Raw genomic sequence first — 23,958 nt, forward strand, 5'->3', positions numbered from 1 at the left:
GTTTAAAGAGAGGCGACCAGCTCAGTGCTTTGAAAAAGTACCGGCTCGAACTCGGTGGTGTTCTATCTGGCCAGCAATCTCCTCGGTGGTCCTCGGCATCTGAAGTTCTACGCGCGCCCCATGAGCGTCAAGTATGTGTGGTTTGAATCTCGCACGCGTATGACTCTTCCTCATTCCTCCCATCAGAGCACATACCTCCAGCTCTCATCAAAACTCGCTCAGCCTCAGTCTGTCTTTGTTGACGCTCTATTGCTAGGGTCCCCGTGAAACCCTCTCTATGTCACTCAGAAGGCTGGGTTATTTGGAAACGGAGAGGGTTTAAGACGAAACGTAGCCCAACAAGAACAAAGATAAATATTTCATAAATGTTCTGTTTGGAGAACTGAGATGGGAGCTTGACAGGGGCCATCGTGAGATCACTGAAAAGCCTCCACTACAGACTTGGGGGGCCTCGCCAAACAATGCATTTGTGAAAACAGGCATCCAAGCAATGGTCTTTTCTAGTCGTTTTTATTAAACAAAACTATTATTTGAGCTTGTTTTCCTTTTATTTCCTCGGTGTTCTTAGGTCTTACTTTTAGATTTGTGTCATGATATCCCTGTGTCCACTTGATGTGTTTTTCATAAAGTGCGCAATGGTTTATATTGACCTTGGCAATAGCTTTCGCCTCCTGGCTATGTCAGTGTCCCAGGTTATCAAGCGGCACTAATCCGTGAAAAGCTCTTGAAGTCAACGGGAATGAAAGTCAAATCCCTGTGCCAAACGTTGGTATTTTTCATGAAATTGGGGATGAGGGAGAGAAGTGGGAATTCATTTATCCCAATACCCTGCATAAACAATGTGCAATTCTCTCCCTCTCTCTCTCTCTCTCTCTCTCTCTCTTCCAGTTTAGTCAAGAAAGGATAGACCTACTATGTTTATTGCATCTATTTTGTGTCTATTTAATAGGCTGCAATTTCACCGAAACGCCATAATGCTGTGTCAAATATGCAAAATCAACTCACTTCTGGGCCATACGTTTAATGTGCATATGTATCTAAAACGAGAGGATTTGAATAATGCCTGGTTACTAAAAATAACAAATAATGCAGACCCACACGCGGTATATTAAATTACATGTATATGCCCATACTATGACAGGTTAAAACCTTGGGACGTGTTGCTTTCCTCTGTTTCACAAGGTCTAGTCTGAGGCTTAATTTAAAATCTCTTCTAATCTAATATGCGCTACATAACCTAATTGTATTGATGGAATTCAAACTCTGAGGTCAGTTTTTTATGTGGTGAAGGAAATTCAACAAAATCTGACCATGTCACAACATGTGTATTATGATTATTACAATTGTCAAAATCTCTCTCTCTCTCTCTCTCTCTCTCTCTCTCTCTCTCTCTGTGTGTGTGTGTGTGTGTGTGTGCAATGCCAGATCTGCAAGGCCTACAGAAAATACAGCTTTTATTAGTACCAGTGTCATGGAAGTGTCAATATCACCTGTGCCAATACGAATATAACCATATAGCCTATCACCTGTGAGTGCGGTTGTACCCCCCCCTCTCTCTCCTCTCCCTCTCTCTGCTGTGCGTGTGTGTGTCGGGGAGGGGGGGGGGGGGCAATTATTAAAACATCCAGATGTTTCTTTAAAGTTTTGTTCACTGCACTTCATGTATTGTACAGCACCCTATCAACATCAAGCCAAATGTGTAACCCATGACAGGGATAAGCAGAGTGTGAATGTTCCCCCTTCTAAAACAAACCAAAGTCTTCTCTTAGGATGCCCTCAATAAAATCAATCTACGCTTGACAGACCTTTGACAAGCCCAGGGTAGAATTCCGTTTTTTTAATAGAGAGTAAACGTTCTTTCGCTCTTTCGGATTCCCGAGCCGCACAGAGAGACCGTTCAAGGCTGGCTCATGTGATCTTGGCCTTGCACAGCGAGGCGGCGACACAGTGACATTATTCGGCAAAAAGTGTAGCGTACATTCCTCGCGTTTATCCCCCTCCGTCACTACACTGTCCCAGTGTTCTTCCCAGAACTGTCCGCTGTGAATAGACAATGCACGGGCCCTGGCAAACCGCAGCACATCGAGTGCGCCTCTGAATGCGCAACTGTAAGGCAAGACAATAGCACTGTCCAGAGCAGTGCTCGGTGCGGGGTCTCTGGCTAATTTGCTGTTCTCACCGAGTTCCGAGCTCTACGTGATCTCCTGCCAGGTCTCTTTCTGAACACAGGCCACCATTTATCTGCTTGATCGGTACAGCCGGACAACAGGAGTTGCTGTTGCACAGCAGCCGAAAGTTTTAATGGCGCAATGTGTTACGTTATTATATCAATGTGCAGATCACCGTGGCCAAGTATCAATACGCTTTCACATCACTCATCTGAAATAAATCCTCTCTTCAGCAGCACTGCGCCGCATGCATTTTGCAAACTGTGACAAGGCCTTCTGATTTTGAATGGATCTTCTTGATTAACTTGAATTACACACGTTTATGGTTGCAGATCTATACTGTTTGACTACTCAAATAAATGCATATAGAGTATATTGGGACATGTCTGATGTCCAATCTGCATATTATGCGCTATACATGACATGGCCCTTCAGCAGCCAGAGGGCGGTTTACCTGTTGGTGTGATTTTAGGCCCTCATTCTTGCAGGTCAAGAAAATAAAACCATTTCATTTAATTAATTTCATTAATTGTCAAAACATGTATCAGATACTTTTACCTTTCTTATTTGACTTTTTTTTTTAATGAACTTTCCATCAGTGGAAAACCTACTGCAGAACATTTTCCACGGATTTGAATTAATTTCGCAAACCAAACATGACGATAGGATACTAATTTCTCATTAAACATTATAGGCCTAGAGCTATTTTATTCACAACAGAATATTGGGACACGGCAGATCCCCTTTTCTCTCCAGTACGTTTGCTACTAGTATCTACCCGTTCCAAGCCTTCACTCAACTGAGACACACGATGCCATCTTGAAGCATAGTGCCATCGTGTGGTGGACATACAAAATAACAACTCTGTCGCGGCTCGCTATGAAATTCCCTAGTGTGTCCTAATGAATTTTGTGTTACGGCTAATGAGAGATGAAAGATGATGGCTCAAGTGTTGTTGTGGTGACCTTGGGTCTCGGTGGCGACCCCGTGGCCCGTGTCTGGTTTAATCCGAGGAGTCAAGGGTGGGTGAGCTCTAATTGGGTCACAGGCCGAACAGATAATCCTTACCAGTAAGCGGGACAAGCTGTCACTGGTGTGACTAGTTCTGACTCTTACATATGTACACACACACTGACACAGATCAAACATGGCCAGGGAAAGACACGTAGGGCCTTCAGATACATGGAGAGACACACTTGGATTATTGCATGTGCCCCTTTATAACAGGAAGATCAGAACAACAGTATCATGTAGTGGTGGGAAATTCATCTGCTGAAGTTAGTAAATAGTTGACCTTTTTACTGACAAATTTGATTTGTATAAGTATGCTTACTTGCTCTGCCCAAGCTTGATGTGGATACCCTGTCTGGACAAAATATGCCAGAAGTTATTTGAATACAATATTTTCATATAACTATACCAAAGTCTCTTCTGCAACAAGTCTCAATAGTGACCCAGTGACAGTTTGTTGTGTGTAAAAACGTTAACCGAAGGTGAAAATTTCCACCCTATCATCGTCCATCCTGTTGGAAATCAGGAATATTGTCCCATAATTATCTGAAAATAGGTGTGGGACCTTAGCTAATATAATGTATATAACAAGGATAGAAAATTAAGACCAAAATATATGGCAATTGTGAAGGCTGAATTATACTCACCCGTATCAAGTGATATTCGCCCTTATCAAGTCATCGGTGTTGGACAGAGAAATATTGTTATATATAGTTTATTACCATCACCTTGCAAGGTAGTATGGGCATATACAGTACAGGTACACCATTGAATACGATTGGAACAGCATCTGGTCTGTGGATTCTACATTTCTCTACAAAGCCTCAGAAAACCTTTCTTTTCTCTATTTCATGAATCCATCACAACCATCTGTTTCCACATAAGCACTACAAATTCTTAAAGAAAACAAACAACTTAACAGAGTTAAAATGCATCCATGCATGGGTGGTTTTACATGGAGCATTTGAGGTCACTCCTGACCGAAAAAAACAAAGTTCACTTTCTCTCCCTCTTCATGCTCGGTAGCTAGAAAGTTATGCGAGCGAGTAAGCACTGACTTATAGTGTGAGACAGACAGACAGACAGCCGCAGTCTAAGAACTCTCTAACCAGGGCTCTGTGGTTGTCCCCTCACACACAAGCAAACTGAGCAAACGAGGGTAAAACTGAGGAGCAGTAGGCCACAGGCTGTCAGGAATGTTAACCCCTGGGCGCTAGCCTAAAATGGACACATGGACAACACATCGGCTACGGCTCACCTAAGGGGGCCTGATGGGTTGCCACAGAGAGGCCGAGAACAGATGTGCTGCTCAAGGCAGAGGGAGATACTTTTTGTCTGATTGCAAATGTGTGTGTGTGTGTGTGTGTGTGTGTGTGTGTGTGTGTGTGTGTGTGTGTGTGTGTGTGTGTATGTGTGACAGAGAAATACAGAGAGAGAGAGAGGGAGAGAATGTCAGTGTGTCTGTTATGTACAATATGTATAAGTGTGTGTGTGTTTGTGTGAGAGTGGGGTGTGTGTGTCTGTATTTCAACAGTGTGTGTGTGTGTGTATTTTATTTATTATTTTTTTTGGGGGGGTTGTTATAGATTATGTGTATGTTAATGTCTCAGTGTGTGTCCTTCTGTATGTGTGAATGCTGCATGTTCGCATGTGTGATTGTAATGTTTCTAACAGGATGACAGGCTGTGGACATTGTCTGCAGAAGTTTCAGATGGCATTTACTTGTTTTGGTGCAGAGGGGGAAAGTCTTTGTGTGTGTGTGAGTGTGTGTGTGTGTGTGTGTGTGTGTGCAATGATCAATATAAGTTTCCTCATCGCCTGACTTAAAGTGGATAATGAGAAGCAGGCCTTCACTGAGTGTTTTTTCATGCTTTCACTACCACTGTGTGTGTGTGTTTATGGAGAGATACCCCAACACCAGTTGCTGTCAAAGACTTACACAGCAGGGGAACATTTACCCTCAAGGTTTTTGTGAGGGCCAGTACACACTTCCCTTCTCTCTCTCTCTCGCTCACTCTCTAAGCCTATTCCTCATTTTATTCCTAGAAATTATGAAAACAGACCTTCCCTGGGCTCTGCTGTGCACTCATGGTCTTTTGTCTTGGTCTAGAATGCAGATCCACTCATAAACTATTGACCTTTGAACTGGCCTAAGGAGGACCATATTCTCACTCCTGTCAACAGCAGACCATCACCTGGTTTGTTTGCAACACTGAATTACAGAGGGCTGTCAAACGGAGAAACATGTGTAATGATAATAAATCCTGACCACCTAAGGAATCTGGATGTGCCATTTACAGGTCACATGTTGCGCTAAGCCTAAATCACGAGGCCTCGATTTTACACATTGGGCATGCCGACATTGAAAGTCAACGGGATTGTCCTCTTTTTACCTATGAAACAGCATGCAAACAAGCCGGGGTAAAGCTGCCAGAGACCAAAAATTACAGTCGCAGCCGCAGCTGTTGCCAGCTTGGGCGACAGATCGCCCCCTAGTGCGTTAACTGCAGCCCGGGATAATAGGCTTTTTTCGTCGAAGCCTGGTTTCATTTCGAGTGCTCGGGGCTATAGCTAAGGCGCTCTGTCAGAAATCAAAGCATTAAATGTACGCCTTTGCTTGAACGAGGGGTCACGATTTGCAGATGGTCCTACAAGTGTTTGGTCGCAACGGGTGGAATGTAAGTGGGTGGCAAACTGGCGAGCGTCTGTCTTGACTAGCTTGCCTGCCATCCGTTGGATGCTGGGAGGGGCTTGAGCGGTGACACGTCAGAGACTAGCGGGGACAGAACGCGGTCTGTCTGGCCTCCTCCGCGCGAGTATCGCTAGATGGAAGAATTTGGGGAGGGGGCAGCAGCAGCAGCGTCCGTAGGTCACCTCTGAAAGCATCCCCGACCCATCACAATCGTTCGCTAGAGAGTGCGTCCGCAGAAAGGGCAGATATAACAACAGCGTTTGGAGCCCCGCACGGCCAGCATGAGATTCTCGATGTTGATCTCTCTCATCAGGCCGATAGGTCCGGTTATCGTCGGCATCTCGCTGGGATTCACCCTGAGTTTGCTCAGCGTCACTTGGGTGGACGAGTCGTGCGAGTCGGACGGTATTGCCGCCTCGGAAGACATTTTGCTGGGCCAGCCGGGAAGTCTGAAAGGAGCCCGAAAGCCTAGCTCGATCTCCACCAGCACCACCGAAAATGGGGACGCCGAGGAGGACTTCGAGCCGAGAATAGTGCCTTACACGAAGCCAGCTCAGCCTGGCCAGCCCAAGAAAGTTTTCAGGTAGGACGGTCCGAAAAGTAGGCTATAGAGGCAAATTCTCCTTGTGTGATGGATGTTTACTTTGGGCGCAAGGATAGGGGCCGTTCATATGTTTCATGCCTACCTATTGCCACATCTGGCCAGCTCATGACATCTCTATCAGTGAATTAACTCTACGCTCAGTAGGCCTTTACATAAACTGTGCATTGGTGGTCCTGTATCTTTAATGTAGGCTAGTCTGTCTGCGGCTTGCTTCTTTATTGTGAATCGGTTGCTACAGAGCTTTGCTACAGTGCAACAAATCAATGCAACGCGTGAAAGCTGATGCTTTTTTTCCCTGATTCAAATGAAATGCAAATGTTTACTCTTTCTTATTAAGGAATATGCAGGCCTCGGCCTTATTGACACTGTCACTGTGACACAAATTGAGCCACGTTCACAGTTTTGAATTTGTCTGGTGGTCTACCTGTCGTAATCTATAGATAATAAAGGTGCAGTCAGGTGTTGCCGGCACCAATCTCGGGAGGCCAAAATAAAATAGCTAAACTAATGGAAAGCTGCATTTAAGCTAAATATAGCTTACTCCTAAATACGAGTTTGCGAATCCGCATGTGTGTGTGTGTGTGTTATAAGAGAAGTGAACATTCATCCTCATTTGAGACCATGGATTGTTTACACAAGTCGTGTAGCCTAAACGCAGCGCCTTCGCTATTCTCCATCTCTAAATTCCAGCACCGTTTGCTTTGCGCTCTGACGTAGGACTGCATGTGGTCCGCTTTCCAGGCTTCTTTAGGCGAACCTACTGAACCTGCTGTGATTTGAGGAGCACATCAGGCTCCAGTGACCCCTGGTCGTTGCACCCTAAGCAAGTCAAAAGAGCACATTACCCTAGCTGTCAATCACGGATAAGAACGCGAGTAATCTCAGCCGCCATGTGTTCAAAATATTTACTGCACTGCAACCTCGGGGGGAAAACCCTTCTTATCCCACCAGTGCCCGTGGAGTGAACTGGACTTCCGAGGACATTCTAGGCTATTCATCGCATGTTGGCAACCATACAAAAGTCAATACTGTTTTAGTATTATGTTGTTGTAATACAATACATGTATTGATCTATGCATTTGTAAACTATTACTGAACAAACAAAGCTGCTTATGTAGCCTATACTTAAGTTATTTTTTGATCATTTTGTCGGCCCAATAAGATGAATAGAAAGGCACCTCTTTCAACGTAATAGGCGGGTTCCCCTGAACATGTGGTCTGTTAAACGTGACGTTAAACTGCTGGTGCACACGTGCTTTAATGTACACACAGATCCATTCATCCCAGACGTTTCACACAAACAGGCGTGTGTGCTCCTTGACGCAAAACTGTGAAGAGGTGTTCCCAGGTGATTTTCCTAGAGAAGGAGAAGATACAGCCAGCTATTGTGGTCAATCAGAGGATACTGTATGTGTTTCTTCTTACATCTATGCACAGAGGGAGAGAATAGCTTCACAAAGTTAATTTAATAGTCTCCTAAAATCTATACCTTCCTAATGTTGCTCCCCCCTCTCTTCTGGGACATGAATTGAAATTTAGAATTTAAAATTTGATTTGGGTTATGTAACCTATAATATTATTTAATTTGGCTATGTAACCTATAATATTATGATAATATTTACATTATAATGTATTATTATTATTATTATTATTATTATTATTATTATTATTATATTGTTATATAAACTGATATAAAGATTCATGACAGCACACATTATGCAGATATTATAGCCTAGGTGCTGTTACTATTAAGATACATTAGGCTCCAACAGCTCTTTCTACCATTCAGTCTCTTTCTGCTTCAGCTGTCAGTGGCACTGGTTTTAGCCTGTAAATATAGTAAACAAAGGAGCCTAATTTGCTACCTCATCCTAGTCTTGTTTGACTGTTCAGAAGCAGTTTCCCCGCATGTGTTTATGTTTCAAAGTGATACTTTGGGACAGACCCTTTTGAGTCTGGAAAAATACTTTTCCATTTAGGCTACATCGGGATTAAGATGATAAGAACTCAGTCAATTTGAATGCAACAGTTTTGAACAAATTTGCGCAGCGTGCTTATTATGCTAACCTGATTTAATAGCAATTTAGCAACAACAGTCCTTGCTCGCATGATTGTGAATGTTTGGATTAAATGCGGAGGAGGGGCTTTGTTGTTCATTTTCATATGGGTATCGACTTTTAGCTGATTCACTGTGCATGTTACATCCTTAATCAAGGCATGATTAAGGATGTAACATGCACAATCCACTAACTGCCCATTCAGTGTTTACACTGTAAAAAAAACTGTCTCTGTAGGCAGCCCAGGCTCCGAAAACTTGAAAGACAACAAAATGAGGGCAATCTGTCCTCCAAACAAAAACAAAACCCTTTCTCTGTGAATGCTGAAGGTAGGGGTGAGCTACCTCTCCGTTGTGTTTCGTTTGGTCCTTGGTTAAAATATAATGTACGTTGTTGTGGATAAAACCGTCTGTTAATAATTGTAAATATAAACATAAACAAACGCGACTTCCTAAAAATCTACTCAATTTGGTGCACCAGGTGTTTCCTCGTCAAGCAAGCCATGAGAGTACTCCTGGCTCTGGAGCCGGAAAAGATGACGATAATATGAGCTGCAGTTCCTTCCTTGTAAACCCTTGTCCCGCTCACCTGTGGTGTGTTACGACATGCTTCCAGATGGTGTCTGAACTACATGTATGGGGTCTCCCACCTAATATGTGGACAGCTACCTGGACAGCTAACTCATACCTTCTCCTTGGTCTGCACTGTAGTTGGCACTGTGGTCACCTAGGCCCAATTTAGCTTGAGATCTATATTTTTATAATATTATAAATGTTCCGTGCAAATGGACAAAGAAAATCTGCAACAAAATGATCCTCATAAATATAGTTTACTGTGTGGATAGTATGTTGTGTCAATTGCATTGTCCTTGTGAATAGTATGATTTATAAAGTGTATGGGTCACTCTCCTCCTGAATAGTATGGTCTTTGTGTGTCTTTCAGGGCCAAGTATGCCAGTACAGAACTGGGCATCAGGGAGCGGCTCTTCGTCGGAGTCCTCACCTCCAAGGCCACGCTGAATTCCCTGGGTGTGGCTGTCAACCGCACCCTGAGCCACCACTTGGACGGCCGGCTGGCATTCTTCACCGGCGGCCGCAACCGCAAGGTGCCGCATGGCATGCTCGTGATCACCCACGGCGACGAGCGGCCCGTCGTCGGCATGTTCCAGACGGTCAGCTTCCTGCTCGAGCACCACGTTGACGACTTTGACTGGTTCTACCTGGTCCAGGATGACGTCTACACGCAACCGGACCGGCTCAAGGCGCTGGTGGACCACCTGAGCATGGGTCGTGAGCTGTACATGGGCCGGCCGGAGGAGTTCATCGGAGGGGAGGGACAGAGCAGGTTCTGCAGTGGGAAGGTCGGGTACCTGCTCTCGCGCGCCCTCCTCCTAAAGATCAAGCCCTTCCTGGATCACTGCCGTGACGACATCGTCAGTGTGCGGCCGGACGAGTGGCTCGGCCGATGCATCATCGACTACACCAACACCAACTGTGTGGACGAGCTGGAGGTGAGTGAGACAGACCCATTCCTCTGGTCACTAAAACCTGAAAGTAAAGCTTCTCAGTTGCATTTCAATGGGCTAACTCGATGAAAACAAACAACTGTGAGTTTCCCTATTTGTTCCACACATCTGGTGTAGCGTCAGATCACGACCAATACCCAGTGTTTGAAACAGCTTGTTTTTCACACAGTTTTGATGTCACATCAACCAGACGAATGAGTTGATCGTGCCATTTCCTCATTTGTGCACTAATCAGACATAGCTGGTCTGTTATCCAGTGAGGTATACTTTAACCCTTAAAGGAGTACCGTCACACCGGTGTGACGGGAATGTTGGGAAATTAACATTCTAAAGAATATCTGGGTTCATTGAATTCAACATAGAATTTTAGAACCTTCAATTGTTGCGGAACTTAGAATGTTCAAAAACCTACGCCTTTAAGGGTTAAAGTGAAGTGAGTGAGATTTAGGAGATGCCTTTAACCAAAGCAACACAGATTCATAAGATTCCTGTAGAAAACCTGGGCCGACCATTACCGCACCGCTTCCCACACCTTCTTACTCTACCTACCAACTTACTTTACTTATTATGACCTGGCGCCAGCTGGCGGGCGGTCATATAGGTTTAGTCAGATTTTTTTTTTTTTTTTTTTTTTTTTTTCGCATGTCCAAATTTCCGTCAATGATTCGGGACACTGAAAAGCCGGGGTAGACAAAACTTGGTGGGCATGTAACCCCACATGGATAGCATGGAACCATCGTTTTTTCGTTTTGATCTGTAGCCCCCATCGCTGGACTGCACCCGAAAGGAGGGTAGGGCAGACACAGTTTTCTGTGAATATCTCGAAAACCGTAGGGTTTAGGAGGACCATTTTTTTTTGTATGTTGATCTCAAGGGGCCATGTCAACCCATTCCATAACCACTCATTTCATGTATAGCGCCACCTAGTTAAACACAAAAAGTAAAAATGAGGTGGTGTAATTGAAGGTATCTGTGACCTAACATAGTCAAAACTGCACGAAATTGGAAGTGTAGGATCATTATGACACCCTCTGTATGCACGCCAAGTTTTGTGGAATTCCGTTCATGGGGGCCACACAATAAATTAATTTATGTTACTATACACCAACTGGCCTGTAGGTGGCGGAGACAGTTTTCTGTGAATATCTCGAGAACCGTGGGGCCTAGGAGGTCCACCTTTTTTTTGTATGTTGGTCTTAAGGGGCATGTCAACCCATCCCATTACCACTTATTTCATGTATAGAGCCACCTAGTTAAAAATTAAAAAGCAAAAATTAGGTGTTTTCATCTCAATATCTCTGGCTGACAAGGTCAAAAACAGCACGAAATTAAAAGTGTAGGATCATTATGACACCCTCTGAATGCATGCCAAGTTTTGTGTACTTTCGTTCATGGGGGCCTTACAATAAAATAATTTATGTGTACATTTAGTGACATACACCAACAAGGATTCCCGGGACACTGAAAGACCGGGGTACACAAAACTTGGTGGGCATGTACCCCCACATGGATAGCATGGAACCGTCATTTTTCGTTTTCATCTGCAGCCCCCGCTGGACTGGACCCCCGAAAGGAGGGTAGGGCAGAACACAGTTCTCTGTGAATCTTTTATGGTATGTTGGTCTCAAGGGCCCACATCAACCTGGCTCATAATCACTCATTTGTGATTTTTGCCCCGGTAAAACTGAAAATCAGTAGGATAAAAAAGAAAGCCAAAATAAATATTCATCATCATCATCATGGCTGCATTTTCAGTATTGGAGAGAAGTAGTCGTTTGTCCACTAGATGGCGCATCGTTGCAGTGAGACGTAATTTTGTTGGAAGTTAAAAGTGGGTTGGAAAAAACAATGGACGCTTCATACAAGGACTGTAATTTACCGCAGCGAACATCTAATAAGGATAGGACGATGTTCACATGAAGTGTAATTCCCATTTCTTCTTGAAGCCGAAATAAATCTGAGGATGTTTATCGGACATGCTTGGTTTTACTGCAGATGCGTTAATCTTGTAATATCAATAAGGACCTAGGTAATGTTACCGTTAGCGTTGGTTGAGTGATGGAGGCATTTGATTTATTGCATTTGTAGAAAACTATAAATGCGGTTATACCAAGCAAATGTATAGCAGCACTGTTTGTATCTTTCGACTGTCATTTATTGCACGTGCTACAAAATCATTCTGTGCAATGGAAGATTTACCAACGTTACACCGGTCTGATACAGTTTTGCCTATACATGCGTGAGACTGAGACGCCTGTTTATTTTGTTTTAAGTGCGTGCAGGGTGTGAGAGGGGAATCGATGTGCTTTGATTACAGCTTGGTAGTTGTAGTCTGTGAAATTAAAAAAACACGTGTGTGTGAAGTATCCAAACAATGACACCTTCATTTCATTATGGCTGCTTTTAGCAAAACACCTTAAGCTACTGTGTAGTGGGTCCCATTTAGAAGTGGCTACTTCATTCGCGCTTTCCTTGACTCATGGAGCTGCGTGAATGTTATTACAACTTTTCGCCACGATATGACAGTTTAAGTCCGCTTGATACTGTAAGGCGTAAGCCATTGGTTTCCAAAGGAGATTTTATTTGTGTTGCCAGCATAGCCTATTGACAATTTATGTTGTCAATAGGCCTACCTTATAATCCTACCTGTAGCTTAGGGAAGCTAACAGCTTTCTATTAGGATCTAGTTTGTTAGTTACCGTTTTGTCATAACTCCCTGATGCATTTTTTGCATTTAGAATAGCCAGAGCGTGTAGGCTATATCTCAATCGGAAAAATTAAACAATATCGGGTGCCTATGGACTAGGCTGGGTGAACCCAGCCTGATCTGCCGCTATTTATTTTTTTGATTTCTTAAAAGATTGAGCTTGGTCTGATGAAAGCCAGACTAGCCATGGACCTCAGTTAAACAATGCAAGGGAACATGAATCAGCCTATATTTGCACTAACAATAACGGACAAAAGCTCTTCAACTTTGGCCCGTTAAAATGTGTATGAACAGTCTAGCGACGCATTTCATCAAGGCCCATTTGGACATGTCAGTTATTTGCACCACTGGTTAGATGTAAAACAGCATTTCGTTTCAGACTAGGCTACTGTTACTTAATTTGTGCATTAACAATAACGTTTCAGACTACTGTTACTTAATTTGTGCATTGACAATAAAGTATTACATGAACTAAAGATGACTAAAATCTTATGTAGAAGAAGAAACATTCACAAAAAATCCATCCATCCAAAAAATGACCTTTGTTTTTGATAGCTGTTGAAAACGGCATGGAACTGACAGAGATGTTTTTGTTTAAAAATACATAAAAATAAATAAATAAATAAATAAATAACATTATGCTGATACCTTTTTGCTTTTTCCCAAATACAATGTAGCCTACAGGTGTAAGTGACCTTTCATCAATCCAGTTGCAATGGATGAACTGTGATGAACTGCCCTACTTGTGATTGTTTAGAGATTTTAAAGGTTTTATAACAATTCTACATCTTTGGCTATTCTACAATCTATTCACCTTTTCAGCACCAGTAGGGTACTTTCTGTGCAGCCAAGACACACACACTCAGGCATGCCAAACAAGCATACACAAAAGTTTCAAGAGTGGGGGATGGAGTAAAATATGGAGACAAATTGAAGTGTGATTTATTTTCGCAGAACGGATGTACAGGACTGAGCGACGGTCATATTTTGTACCGCTATGCGGTACATCTAGTTTATTTGTTTGTTTGTTGTTCCACTCGTAACTAGCAGTGAAATTAAACTTAAATTAAAATAAATACCCCTACTGTATATTGAAAACTGATATCAGATAGCACTACAGAAATGGACTGATGAGGCATGAAGTGGGATTGGCAGACTGGTCCAGTGATTCACACCCCCCAGCCGGTCAGAACAAGCCTCCATCTTCAGGGTTGGATGCTTTGCTTGTTTCTCACGGGGCGCAGCAGCATCAGCAGAACAACCGCTGCTTGTGTTTATGTCCTCTGTACCGCGTTGTTGGATGTCCTGGCCTGATCCGAAGCAAATCTGCCGGCACAATTGAGGAGACCCGATTAAACGCTCTCCTCTGGCCCTGGGCATGTTTCTGTAGCCGGAGCCAGGCGGTTGATGAGCGTGACGCAGCCATGCCTTTGTTTGAGCTGTGCCTGGAGTCTGTGATCTCTCTCTTTCATTCCCTCTTTTTAACCCCCCCTCTATCTCTTCATTTCTTTCTGTGTCATCTCTCATCCACTACCTGTTCCTCTATCTCTCTCATCCTCTGTTTTTCTCTCTTTTTCTCCTCTCTCTTTTGTCTTTACCTTGGCCCTTTTCCCCTCTATCTTTCTCTCCCTTAACTTTCTCCTCTCTTTCTACCTCCTGTCTCCTTTCCATAGTCTCTCTCTTTTCTTTTTTCTCTCTATCCTTCCTTCTGTCTCTCTTTTCCACTCTCTCTCTCTCCCTCTTTCCTCCACTAGAGTCTTTTCCTCCAGTGGGACTCTGTGAATGACTCTGTTGTTAGACTCTTCTGCATCTGCGCCCGTAACTCCTGATGAAGCAACACCCTCTGCCTCTGCACCTCACTGTGCATCCCATAATCCTTTGCAGCTGGGAGCCACAACACACAAGTACAGATTCTCTCTCGCTCTCTTTCCCTCTCTCCCTTCCTCCCTCCCTCCCTCCCTCTCTCTCTTTCTCTTTCTCTCTCTCTCACTCCCCCAGTCATTTACGCTTTCAAGCATAGATAATCCAGTTAGGTTTCATTAACATCATGGGACACAAATTAGCCTTGCACTCCAAAATATGTACTCTTGTGAGACTCCAGTGTTGAGAGAGTAACTTGCTACTTAATACCCCCCCCCCCAAAAAAAAAAAAGAGGAACAAGTTTTGGACGTCCCAACATGACTTCAGCGAACGGGTGCTGAAAAAGAGGCCGGTGTGGACATTTCTCTCCCCTGGCGCGGCCTTGTTTGTGCTGTACTCAACTGGACTCTTTTTTTTTATCCCGGAGCGCGGCGCTCCCGGCAGGAAGCCACAGCTACCATGAGGCCTCGCTGCGGGATGGGCTGAGACAGAGGCCTGTTTCAGGAGGGGATGCGCATGCCGGTCAGCACAGGGCGGCATGGTCCGCTGTGGCACAGCATGCTGTTGCTGGCCAGGACAATCAGCAGTCAATTTGTCCCAACTAATCCCCCTCTGAGACGTAAACATACTGAGCCAGGGCGGTGCATACACACTCTCACACACGCACACACACACACACACACACACACACACACACACACACACACACACACTCTTACATAGGCACACACACACACACACACAAATAAAATGTGTGCACACACACATCTACACACACACACACACTCCTTCTCAGACATACAGTACAAACACACACACACACACACACACACTCTATCTTTTCTCTACAACTATTCACAAAAAAAAAACTCTGGGTAGATATCACTCCTCATAAGCCCAGGCTGTGTGTTGGAGAGAGTTGCGTGTTGATGAGGGTTTTACCCTGAGCTGGCTGGCAGCGACTTTAGAGGATCAAACTAGCTGCTCTGCACTGGCAGGGTAACAACATGAACTCCTTACGCTCTAAATAGCCTGATCTGGCTGACGCCATCATTCTGCTTGATAGCTTCTCCAACCAGGGTGCATCTCTCACCCATGTACACACACACACACACAGCGAAAACACTGAATTCATTCCAACTCAGGGTGTATCTAACTCATGTACTGTACATCCTCACCCTTGTGTTCACACAAACACACATGCACACACATGCACACACACGCGCGCACACACACACACACACACACACACACACACACACACACACACACAGGAGCGCGCGCACACACACACACACACACACACACACACACACACACACACACACACCCAGGAGCACGCACACACACACACACACACACACACACACACACACACACACACACACACACACACACAGGAGCGCGCGCACACACACACACACACACAGAAAGAGAGGCACACACAATGAGTAACAGATCACTGAGGGCTTGGCTTGCTAACCTCTGGTTCTGATCAGGATCTGTAGCGCTGTGAGCACACTAGCTGGAGATGGTTAGGACTCACAGGTGCATGGTTGGGGCCAGAGGCCAGTGTTGGTGCTCTTCCCATAGGGAACATCTGAGCCCAATGGGCACAAGCTCATGCTCCTCCACACACAGAGATGCTTGAAGACAGGATAGGTGTGTTCGAATGCATCAGGGCAGCACGGGGATGTGTATGTGAAAGGCTATATTCTATTCTCTTTTTGTTGCATGGGTGTGTTCAAGATCACAGATTTACAACTGAAGTTAAGTTAAGGCTCAGAGAGGGCATGTTCGATTTATGAGGGTGTCTTTTTTTTTTAGCTGAAACAGCCACGCAGTATGCTCAAAGTGTTGTTTAAACTCCTGGAAAAAGTGTGTTTCTGTTTTGAGGGATGTATTTAAAAGAAGGGCACGTTCAAACCCATACGGGTGTGTACGGGTCAACGCCCCCTGTTTGTGGGGCTGAAGTGGAACAATGGAAAGTTGCTACGTATGTGGAGAGAGAATGAATGAGAACGCCTCAGGGGAATGAATGCACTGCTTCTTTGCCAAGGCTTACCCACAGAGTGGACAACTTCCTGACATCTCCTTACACTCCTCCACCTACAAGATCCCCCCCGACCCCCCTCCCCCACACACACACACAAACTCCCACCTCCTCTCTGTCTCCAGGGCCAGTGGCTCTCCCCCCTGCTGGGAGTTCTTAAGCTAATCAGGGCTAATTATGCGCAGACGATAAACAGCTGAGGTGATACCTGCTGGAGCTCGCTGGAGCCCCGGTGGGACAGGGCACATTTTCTGACCCCACTAAAGCCCCGACAGCTGAAAACAGCCCCCCGCAGAGAGAAGGGCTTTAATGAATCAAAACATCCCAGTTGCCCCTCTACTGTGGCTGTGGTTGATGTGGGATCACTTGCCTTGGTTCACTCAGTTCACCTCTATGGATTTATCTGAATGTTTGTTAATATTGTAACAAACAATAATTGTTTGTTTATTTTTCATCAATATTCTTGTTCATTGTTTATTGTTGTATTCTTTTTGTTTATTTTTTGTTTTGTTTTTTGTTGATAACTGTTATTTAAACAACACTTGACTCCTCTTTGCAGGGTCTGCAGTACAACTACTTTGCGTTGGAGCCAACCTTCGATCTGAGTCAGGAGGAGAGCAGAGCTTTCCAGAATGCCCTGTCCGTCCACCCTGTGTTCAAACCCGATCAGATGTATCGCTTGCATAAGCACTTCACTGAGATCGAACTGCAGAGAACCTATGAGGAGATTGAGAAACTACAGGTGAGATGAACACAACACTCAAAAACAATCTGCAGTCACACTGTCATGAACACCTGCACCACACACACACACAAACATACAAAGATATACACACATAATCCAAAACCAAGAAGTTACAGGTACCGAAATTTATATATACACATATGATACACATATTCACATACACACACACACACACAATCACACTCTCACACACCCATACACAAGCACACGCATACATCCCCACACACACACACCCACACACACAGACAGACAGGTCTTCATGCCTGATTACTCCGCTCTTCCTTTATGCAGGCAGAGATAAAGAATGTGAGTGAGGTAGCCGTGGATGGGAACCGCAGTGCGCACTGGCCCATTGGCGTGTCACCTCCCTTTGAGCCAAAGACGCGCTTCGAGGTCCTGCGTTGGGACTACTTCACCGAGGAGCAGCTGTACGCCTGCACTGACGGCTCGCCTAAGTGTCCACTAGAGGGTGCTGACCGTCTGGACGTGGACGACATCATCCAGACGGCGGTGGCCGAGCTCAACCGCAAGTACGCGCCGACGCTGCACCTGTCCAAGAAGCGGCTCATCAACGGCTACCGGCGCTTCGACCCGACGCGCGGCATGGAGTACACGCTGGACCTGCAGCTGGACGCGCGCACCGAGGCCGGACACAGCGGCCCGCTGGTGTGTCGCGTGCACCTGGTGCGTCCGCTCAGCCAGGTGGAGATCATCCCCATGCCCTACGTGACAGAGGCCACCCGCGTCCACGTGCTGCTACCGCTGGTCAGCTCGGAACGCGCCGTAGCGCTGCACTTCCTTGACCTGTACGCGTCCAACCTGTTCGAGACGGCCGAGAACGCCGTGCTCACCTTCCTGTTCATCTACGACCCGCTTGAGGCGCAGCGCGTGGCCCAGAGCGACATCTTCGCCGAGGTCAAGGCCAAGGTGGCGGCATACGAGCGCAAGTATCCATCGGTCAAGGTGCCCTGGATCAGCGTAAAGACGGAGAGCCCGGCACTGCTTCGTGTGCTGGACATCGTCTCGCGGAAACACCCGGTCGACACGCTCTTCTTCTTGGCCATGCCGGACACAGTGGTCACCACCGAGTTCCTCAACCGCTGCCGGATGAATGCTATCAGTGGCTGGCAGGCCTTCTTCCCCATGCACTTCCAGGACTACGACCCTGAGGTGGCCTATCACGATCAGCCGCCACCGGCCTCTCCAGACCTGGTGCGCGAGGCCGGGCACTTTGACCGCTACACCTTCGATGAGGCCTGCTTTTACAACGCAGACTACATGGCAGCCAGGACACACATGGCTGCGGACACCCAAGAGAGCCGGGTAAGAGCCGAGACTTCCAAATACTTTCCGTAAATATATATATATATATATATATATATATATATATATATATATATATATATATATAGAAATATAAATATAGCAATAAAGTTGTCATGTAAAAAATGTACACAATGCTGTATCAGATTCATATCTCAGCCGATTGGTAGCAATCAGTTATTTAACATAAAATGTCTTTTTTTGAAAATGATGGGAAATGATGCCTCCGTATGCTGTCAGCTTATAAGATCGAAGCTAAAGTTTGAATTTAGAAATATATTTTCTGTTCTTAGTTTGTGTAATGTAAAGATCATGTAATATAATCACACAATGCGACTGTAATAATTTGGTTTTCTTTAGGACAACGACGATCTTCTGGAAACGCTGGACGTCTATGACGTGTTTGTCCGCTACTCCGGCTTGCACGTTTTCCGCGCCGTGGAACCGGCTCTGCACCAGCGCTACCGGAACCGCACCTGCAACCCGCGTCTGAGCGAGGACTCGTTTCACCGCTGCGTCCAGAGCACGCTGGAGGGCGTGGGCGCGCGGTCGCAGCTGGCCACGCTGCTGTTCGAGCAGGAGGCGGGGAACAGCACCTGAGACCGCACACCTTGCTCCGCCTGAGCAGAACCATGCCGTCCTGAACGTGCCCCACTTTGACTCTACACTCCACACAATAGTGGTGGGACACGTTTCATACACACACACGCACACACACACACACACACACACACACACACACACACACACACACACACACATAAAAAAACTGCAGCATGAACATGGTCAAGCACTGCCACTGTTACTCAATGCAACTGACTCCCCATGCTTTCAACACGTGTTCAAGAAGGAGCACCTGTTTCAGCAGGACACCATAATTACGCCTCTCCGCACAGAGCCAGGTGGCACACCTGTTTTCTCACTCTCTCTCTCTCTCTCTCTCTCTCTCTCACTTGGACATGGCCACATAACTTTACTGCAATTTCATACATACCAGGGATACCTACTCGAATGTGTGCGTGCCACATATTTTTTGTACTCTAGCCACAGCCTTGGCCACTAAAAGCTTTAATCTCCACTATTCTGAGCGCTCTCCTTGACGCGTACAAACACAACACAAGTGCCCTGGATTACAGGCGTCCTCCCTTGACTCCTATTCACTTTCCCGCTGAATAAGACTTCAGCAGAACGGAGATGAAAGGAGCCGTGACGGGGTTGCCAGGTCTGACGGGTTGCCAGGTTTGAGGCTCAGTGGCTCAGCTGACCGCTTAGCCTCAGCTGGTAAGTGCCACCTCAGCCAAGAGTGATGGTCAGCACTTTTTTGCAGCCCTAATGGAGAGACAGAAGGCAAAGCGAAGGGGCAGCACACACAGAGAACATTCTGGAAGCTGAGGTCCATGAAGGGTTGGTCAGCAGGAGCGCAAGGAGTGTGAAGGAATGCAGAACAGCATGATGGGGGTGAAAGTGGGGTTGGGGTGGGAGGACTCCAGCTGTCTTTAGTAGTTGGCAAAAGTGAAGTGAAAAGTTATCAGTTTGCTACACACACACACTTTCGTTTTGACTTTCGGTTGGCCTCATGGAGATGTATTTCACCATAATGCTGTGGTTGACTGTAGAGCAGTGGTTGCTGGTGGCAGCTACAGCTTTTGCCCCTATATAGTAGCCAACTCTCAAATGGATCCAGGCCACATGTGGCCCTGATGTGAGCCTCATCTGGGCCAGATCCATTCCAGACTAAGCAGCTATCTGGGAAAAGCATTTGTTTCATATTGCCCTAAATTATCAGTGCCTTTCAATCTATGTGGGGCTTCTCCTCCAGGCTGCTGTTATTCTATGTAAATTAGAAAGAAGAATACAAGAATTGTTTGTTTGTGTGTGTATATGTGTGTGTGTGTGTGTGTGTGTGCGTGCCAGCTTTTCACAGCTGTGTGTGTGTGTGTGTGTGTGTGTGCATGCGTGTGTTTGTGCTTGAGCTTCAGTGTCAAATATACATGTAAATGTGTGTGGTTCTAAGGTGATTAGAGTTTGTAAGAGATTGCACAACGTGGAGTTCAAACTCTACTTAACAAGTGTGTTAAGATTCATCCCTTAATAACTTGGGTAGAAAAAACATCTGTGGGTCCAGTTTATGTGGTAAAATGCTTCTCCCAGTACCAACATGTGGTGGTCTCCCACTTATTCTGGTGATTTTACAGTACATTACCTTCTACGGCTGTTCATTTTGAGTACATAATTACTATTATTAGACCCCTGTGTGCAACGGCTCACACTTGTTATCTGCCATGGTCTCTATGGAATGTAAAATGTGTGTTAAAGGAGTACTTTAGCTGGAGGAATAAATGACACAGACTTTCCATTCACCTCTCATCCAGAACACGTGATACCTTAAATTGATCCGTCTTCCAACCTTTGTTGAAGCAATGAAGGGTCGTGGCTCCAAGGTGGCATTTGTTTAGGAGTTTTACAATACAATGTAAAATACACCTAATTGTGGTTTGGCTTTAGATGAATGGAAATCTATGTTCAAACGATTTCTCACCAGACTTGACCAAAAAAAAACAAAAAACCTGTTTGGAGGCACTTTTAATACTATTTCTCAATTATGACAGTTTCCAACTATTGAAGAATGGTTTATGGTATTATTTCAGACCGACCAACCCAAAGGCAATCTGTTAAATAAATTATGCTGAAAGAGATTTTATGATGTGGATATTCCCAGCACTGGGGCCCCCAAAGAATCTGGTGTTGTCGCTCTATAAATATTATGTATAGTGATGTGAAATATATATATATATATTATATATATAAATATAAATGTTAAATATTTACTTGTAAAGGTGACATTTTTTCGTAAATCTGAGAACTTGTTATTATAAATAAACCATATTTATTACAAATCCCTTTATTCTTGCGTTTGTGTATATATATATATATATATATTTGTATTTGTATATATTGTCTATAGGGGGCAGTAGAAGTCTGAACAGTTATTCAGAGATGCAAAAACCTTCAGCTGTGCAGCTGTGGAACAATAACCAGTGCTTTTCCCTTCATATTGTTTTTACATATTTAAGTAAATGACTTTAAACAGGTGTGTTAATATTCTGTGTTTCTACACACATAGCCATACCAGAGCGTTGTCTCCCTGCTCTTCTTCAGCTCCTGCAAAGAGTGTGAAGCTCTCATACACACACATCTCGTACACTGACACACTCACATGGATACAGAGCTACCGGGGCAGTGTCTTGCTGTGTTATTAGAAAAGAAATGGTCTCATCTGCCTAGTGTCTTTCACCTTCCTTTTCGAAGCAGAGTCTCGTGGTTTTCAAAACTAATTAAGTGCATCACATGTCCTATTAATGTGCATTTGTTACAGTGTAAGCTCTGTATACCAGTAAGTATGATCTTTCATTCTGAGCATCATTGATATTCTGTACTTAAATACATCTAGTGTATAGGTCTGGATAAATTAGGGATTAAAATGCACTGTAACAAAATCACTTGCCTCTAAATTGTCACCAATTGTTACCAACCATTTGGATAAAGCACGATCTTTTTCACAGAAGACACGGCCTATTATAATGAGTGACATTAAGACCACATAGATGATTTTAACATAACAGGTATATATTAAAAGAAAAAAATAATAATATAAGTTGACAATGACAAGGTGAAAGCATGGCTTCATAATAGACCCTCTAATTGAACTGGACACATCTGCCTCCCACCGTTATTTGGTGCTAAAAAGTGCTGTAACTGCCTGATTTAACGTGGCTCTGGTTTACCACAAACATGATGACTAGTGAGCACAATATTTACTGAAAAAGCAGTTTCACAATCCCCCCATATTTTATAGTAAAAGGTGTGCTAACATTTCTATTTACAACAAAATAACACATTTTTGCAGGGTGACAAATAGTTGATACTCGAATTTGAATTTGTCAGTTCAAAGGGAGGCAGCGATTCGTTGCTGCTGCTTTTGCAGTTTTTTTTGTTTGTTTTGTTGTTGTTGTTGTTGTTGCTGTTGTTTAGATTACACAGGCCACGTGTCCATGAAAGAGAAAGATTGATAAGTGTGAATGTGTGTGTGTGTGTGTGTGACGTCAAAATGAAAAGGACATAAAGCATGTACGTTTTATACAGTGTGTAAGTATATAACACAGAGTCCACGTGAATAGGCTCTTCTGAAGTAGTCACTTGTGCTGGAACTCTCTGCCATCTCTCCTCTGAAGGATCCATTTGCAAGAGCAGATAGCAGAGGTGTTGGGGGGGGGGGGTTCTGCTCACGACACCAAGAGACTGTAAAACACCAGGTGTCTAGATAGGCCCATGAAGTCAGTGAAGTCCACCAGGAGAGAAGGCAAAAGACACACACACACACACACACACACACACACACACACACACACACACACACACACACACACACAGGGTGGCAGAACCAGACGGGTGGATGGTGGGCGTGATGCTAATAGGTGTAGTCCTGCTGAGTCTGCTGGTGGTGGAGGAGGTGGTGGTGGTGGTTGGGTAGAGCTGAGTTTGGGTACACCCCCTGCTGGTGAGCTAGAGTAATTTCACTCGCTTCCTAGGGGAGAGGAAATCAACGTCAGGGGATTAATCTCAACGCATAAGCAGTTATAACCCTTTGAACCAATTTTAACACACGTAAGCATTGTCTTACACCAGGGGTCTCCAACTATTTTTCCCCTGAAAGCTACCTTGACAAAATGAACATGGCATAGCTGATCTCCACCCAAAACAGCTGAATAAGCTTTGTATGCATTTTAAGGCTCCTTTCAACTCCTTTACCCTCTCTGTTTGTAGTAGTTTGATTAAGAATTTTTACAGGTTTACCAAGAGACCGTGCTATCAGATTTATAAACATTTTTCCTTTAACGTCTTGGAGAGGTACTCAGAAACAAAACTAAATTTACCAATTATGTGCTATGGACTGTCTGATTCCTCAGAACTATGCACTTTGTTTGTTTGTTTGTCTTTTTTTAAGCACTGTTATAAAGAAAAACACTTTTTAATGATTGCACTACTGGTTAGATGTTAAACTGCATTTCGTTGTACTGGTTTTCCTTACTTGTGCAGTGACAATAAAGTTGAATCTAATCTAATCTAAACAAGCAGGCAGCTACTGGTAGCGCCTGAGCTACCTGTTGGAGACCCCTGTCTTATACACACTTGGCTCTAAGAAAGTGAAAAA

The 23,958-nt window shown here is 44.6% G+C and overlaps 2 protein-coding genes across 3 annotated transcripts in view; one reads left to right on the top strand and one right to left on the bottom strand.

The window, feature by feature from the left end:
* Positions 1-5,786: 5,786 nt before the first annotated feature.
* On the top strand, positions 5,787-21,643 carry LOC125288499 (chondroitin sulfate synthase 2-like). Its single transcript, XM_048234909.1, has 5 exons — positions 5,787-6,454; positions 9,475-10,042; positions 17,238-17,420; positions 17,715-18,746; positions 19,107-21,643. Exons 1-5 carry the CDS (start codon positions 6,153-6,155, stop codon positions 19,344-19,346), a joined length of 2,325 nt encoding a protein of 774 aa, XP_048090866.1. The 5' UTR covers positions 5,787-6,152; the 3' UTR covers positions 19,347-21,643.
* Positions 21,601-23,958, bottom strand: part of LOC125288500 (acid-sensing ion channel 4-A-like) — a 59,444-nt gene continuing 57,086 nt past the window's right edge. Inside the window, exon 10 of one of the 2 annotated variants that reach the window (XM_048234911.1) lies at positions 21,601-23,327. In XM_048234911.1, coding sequence (XP_048090868.1) covers positions 23,310-23,327 — 18 coding nt within the window. In that variant the 3' untranslated portion in view covers positions 21,601-23,309. Of the gene's footprint in view, positions 23,332-23,958 lie in introns of both variants that reach the window. The other variant, XM_048234910.1, reaches the window with a different exon arrangement.

This window comes from Alosa alosa, chromosome 23 (genome assembly GCF_017589495.1).
Source record: "Alosa alosa isolate M-15738 ecotype Scorff River chromosome 23, AALO_Geno_1.1, whole genome shotgun sequence".
In the NCBI taxonomy this organism is placed as follows: Eukaryota; Metazoa; Chordata; class Actinopteri; order Clupeiformes; family Clupeidae; genus Alosa; species Alosa alosa.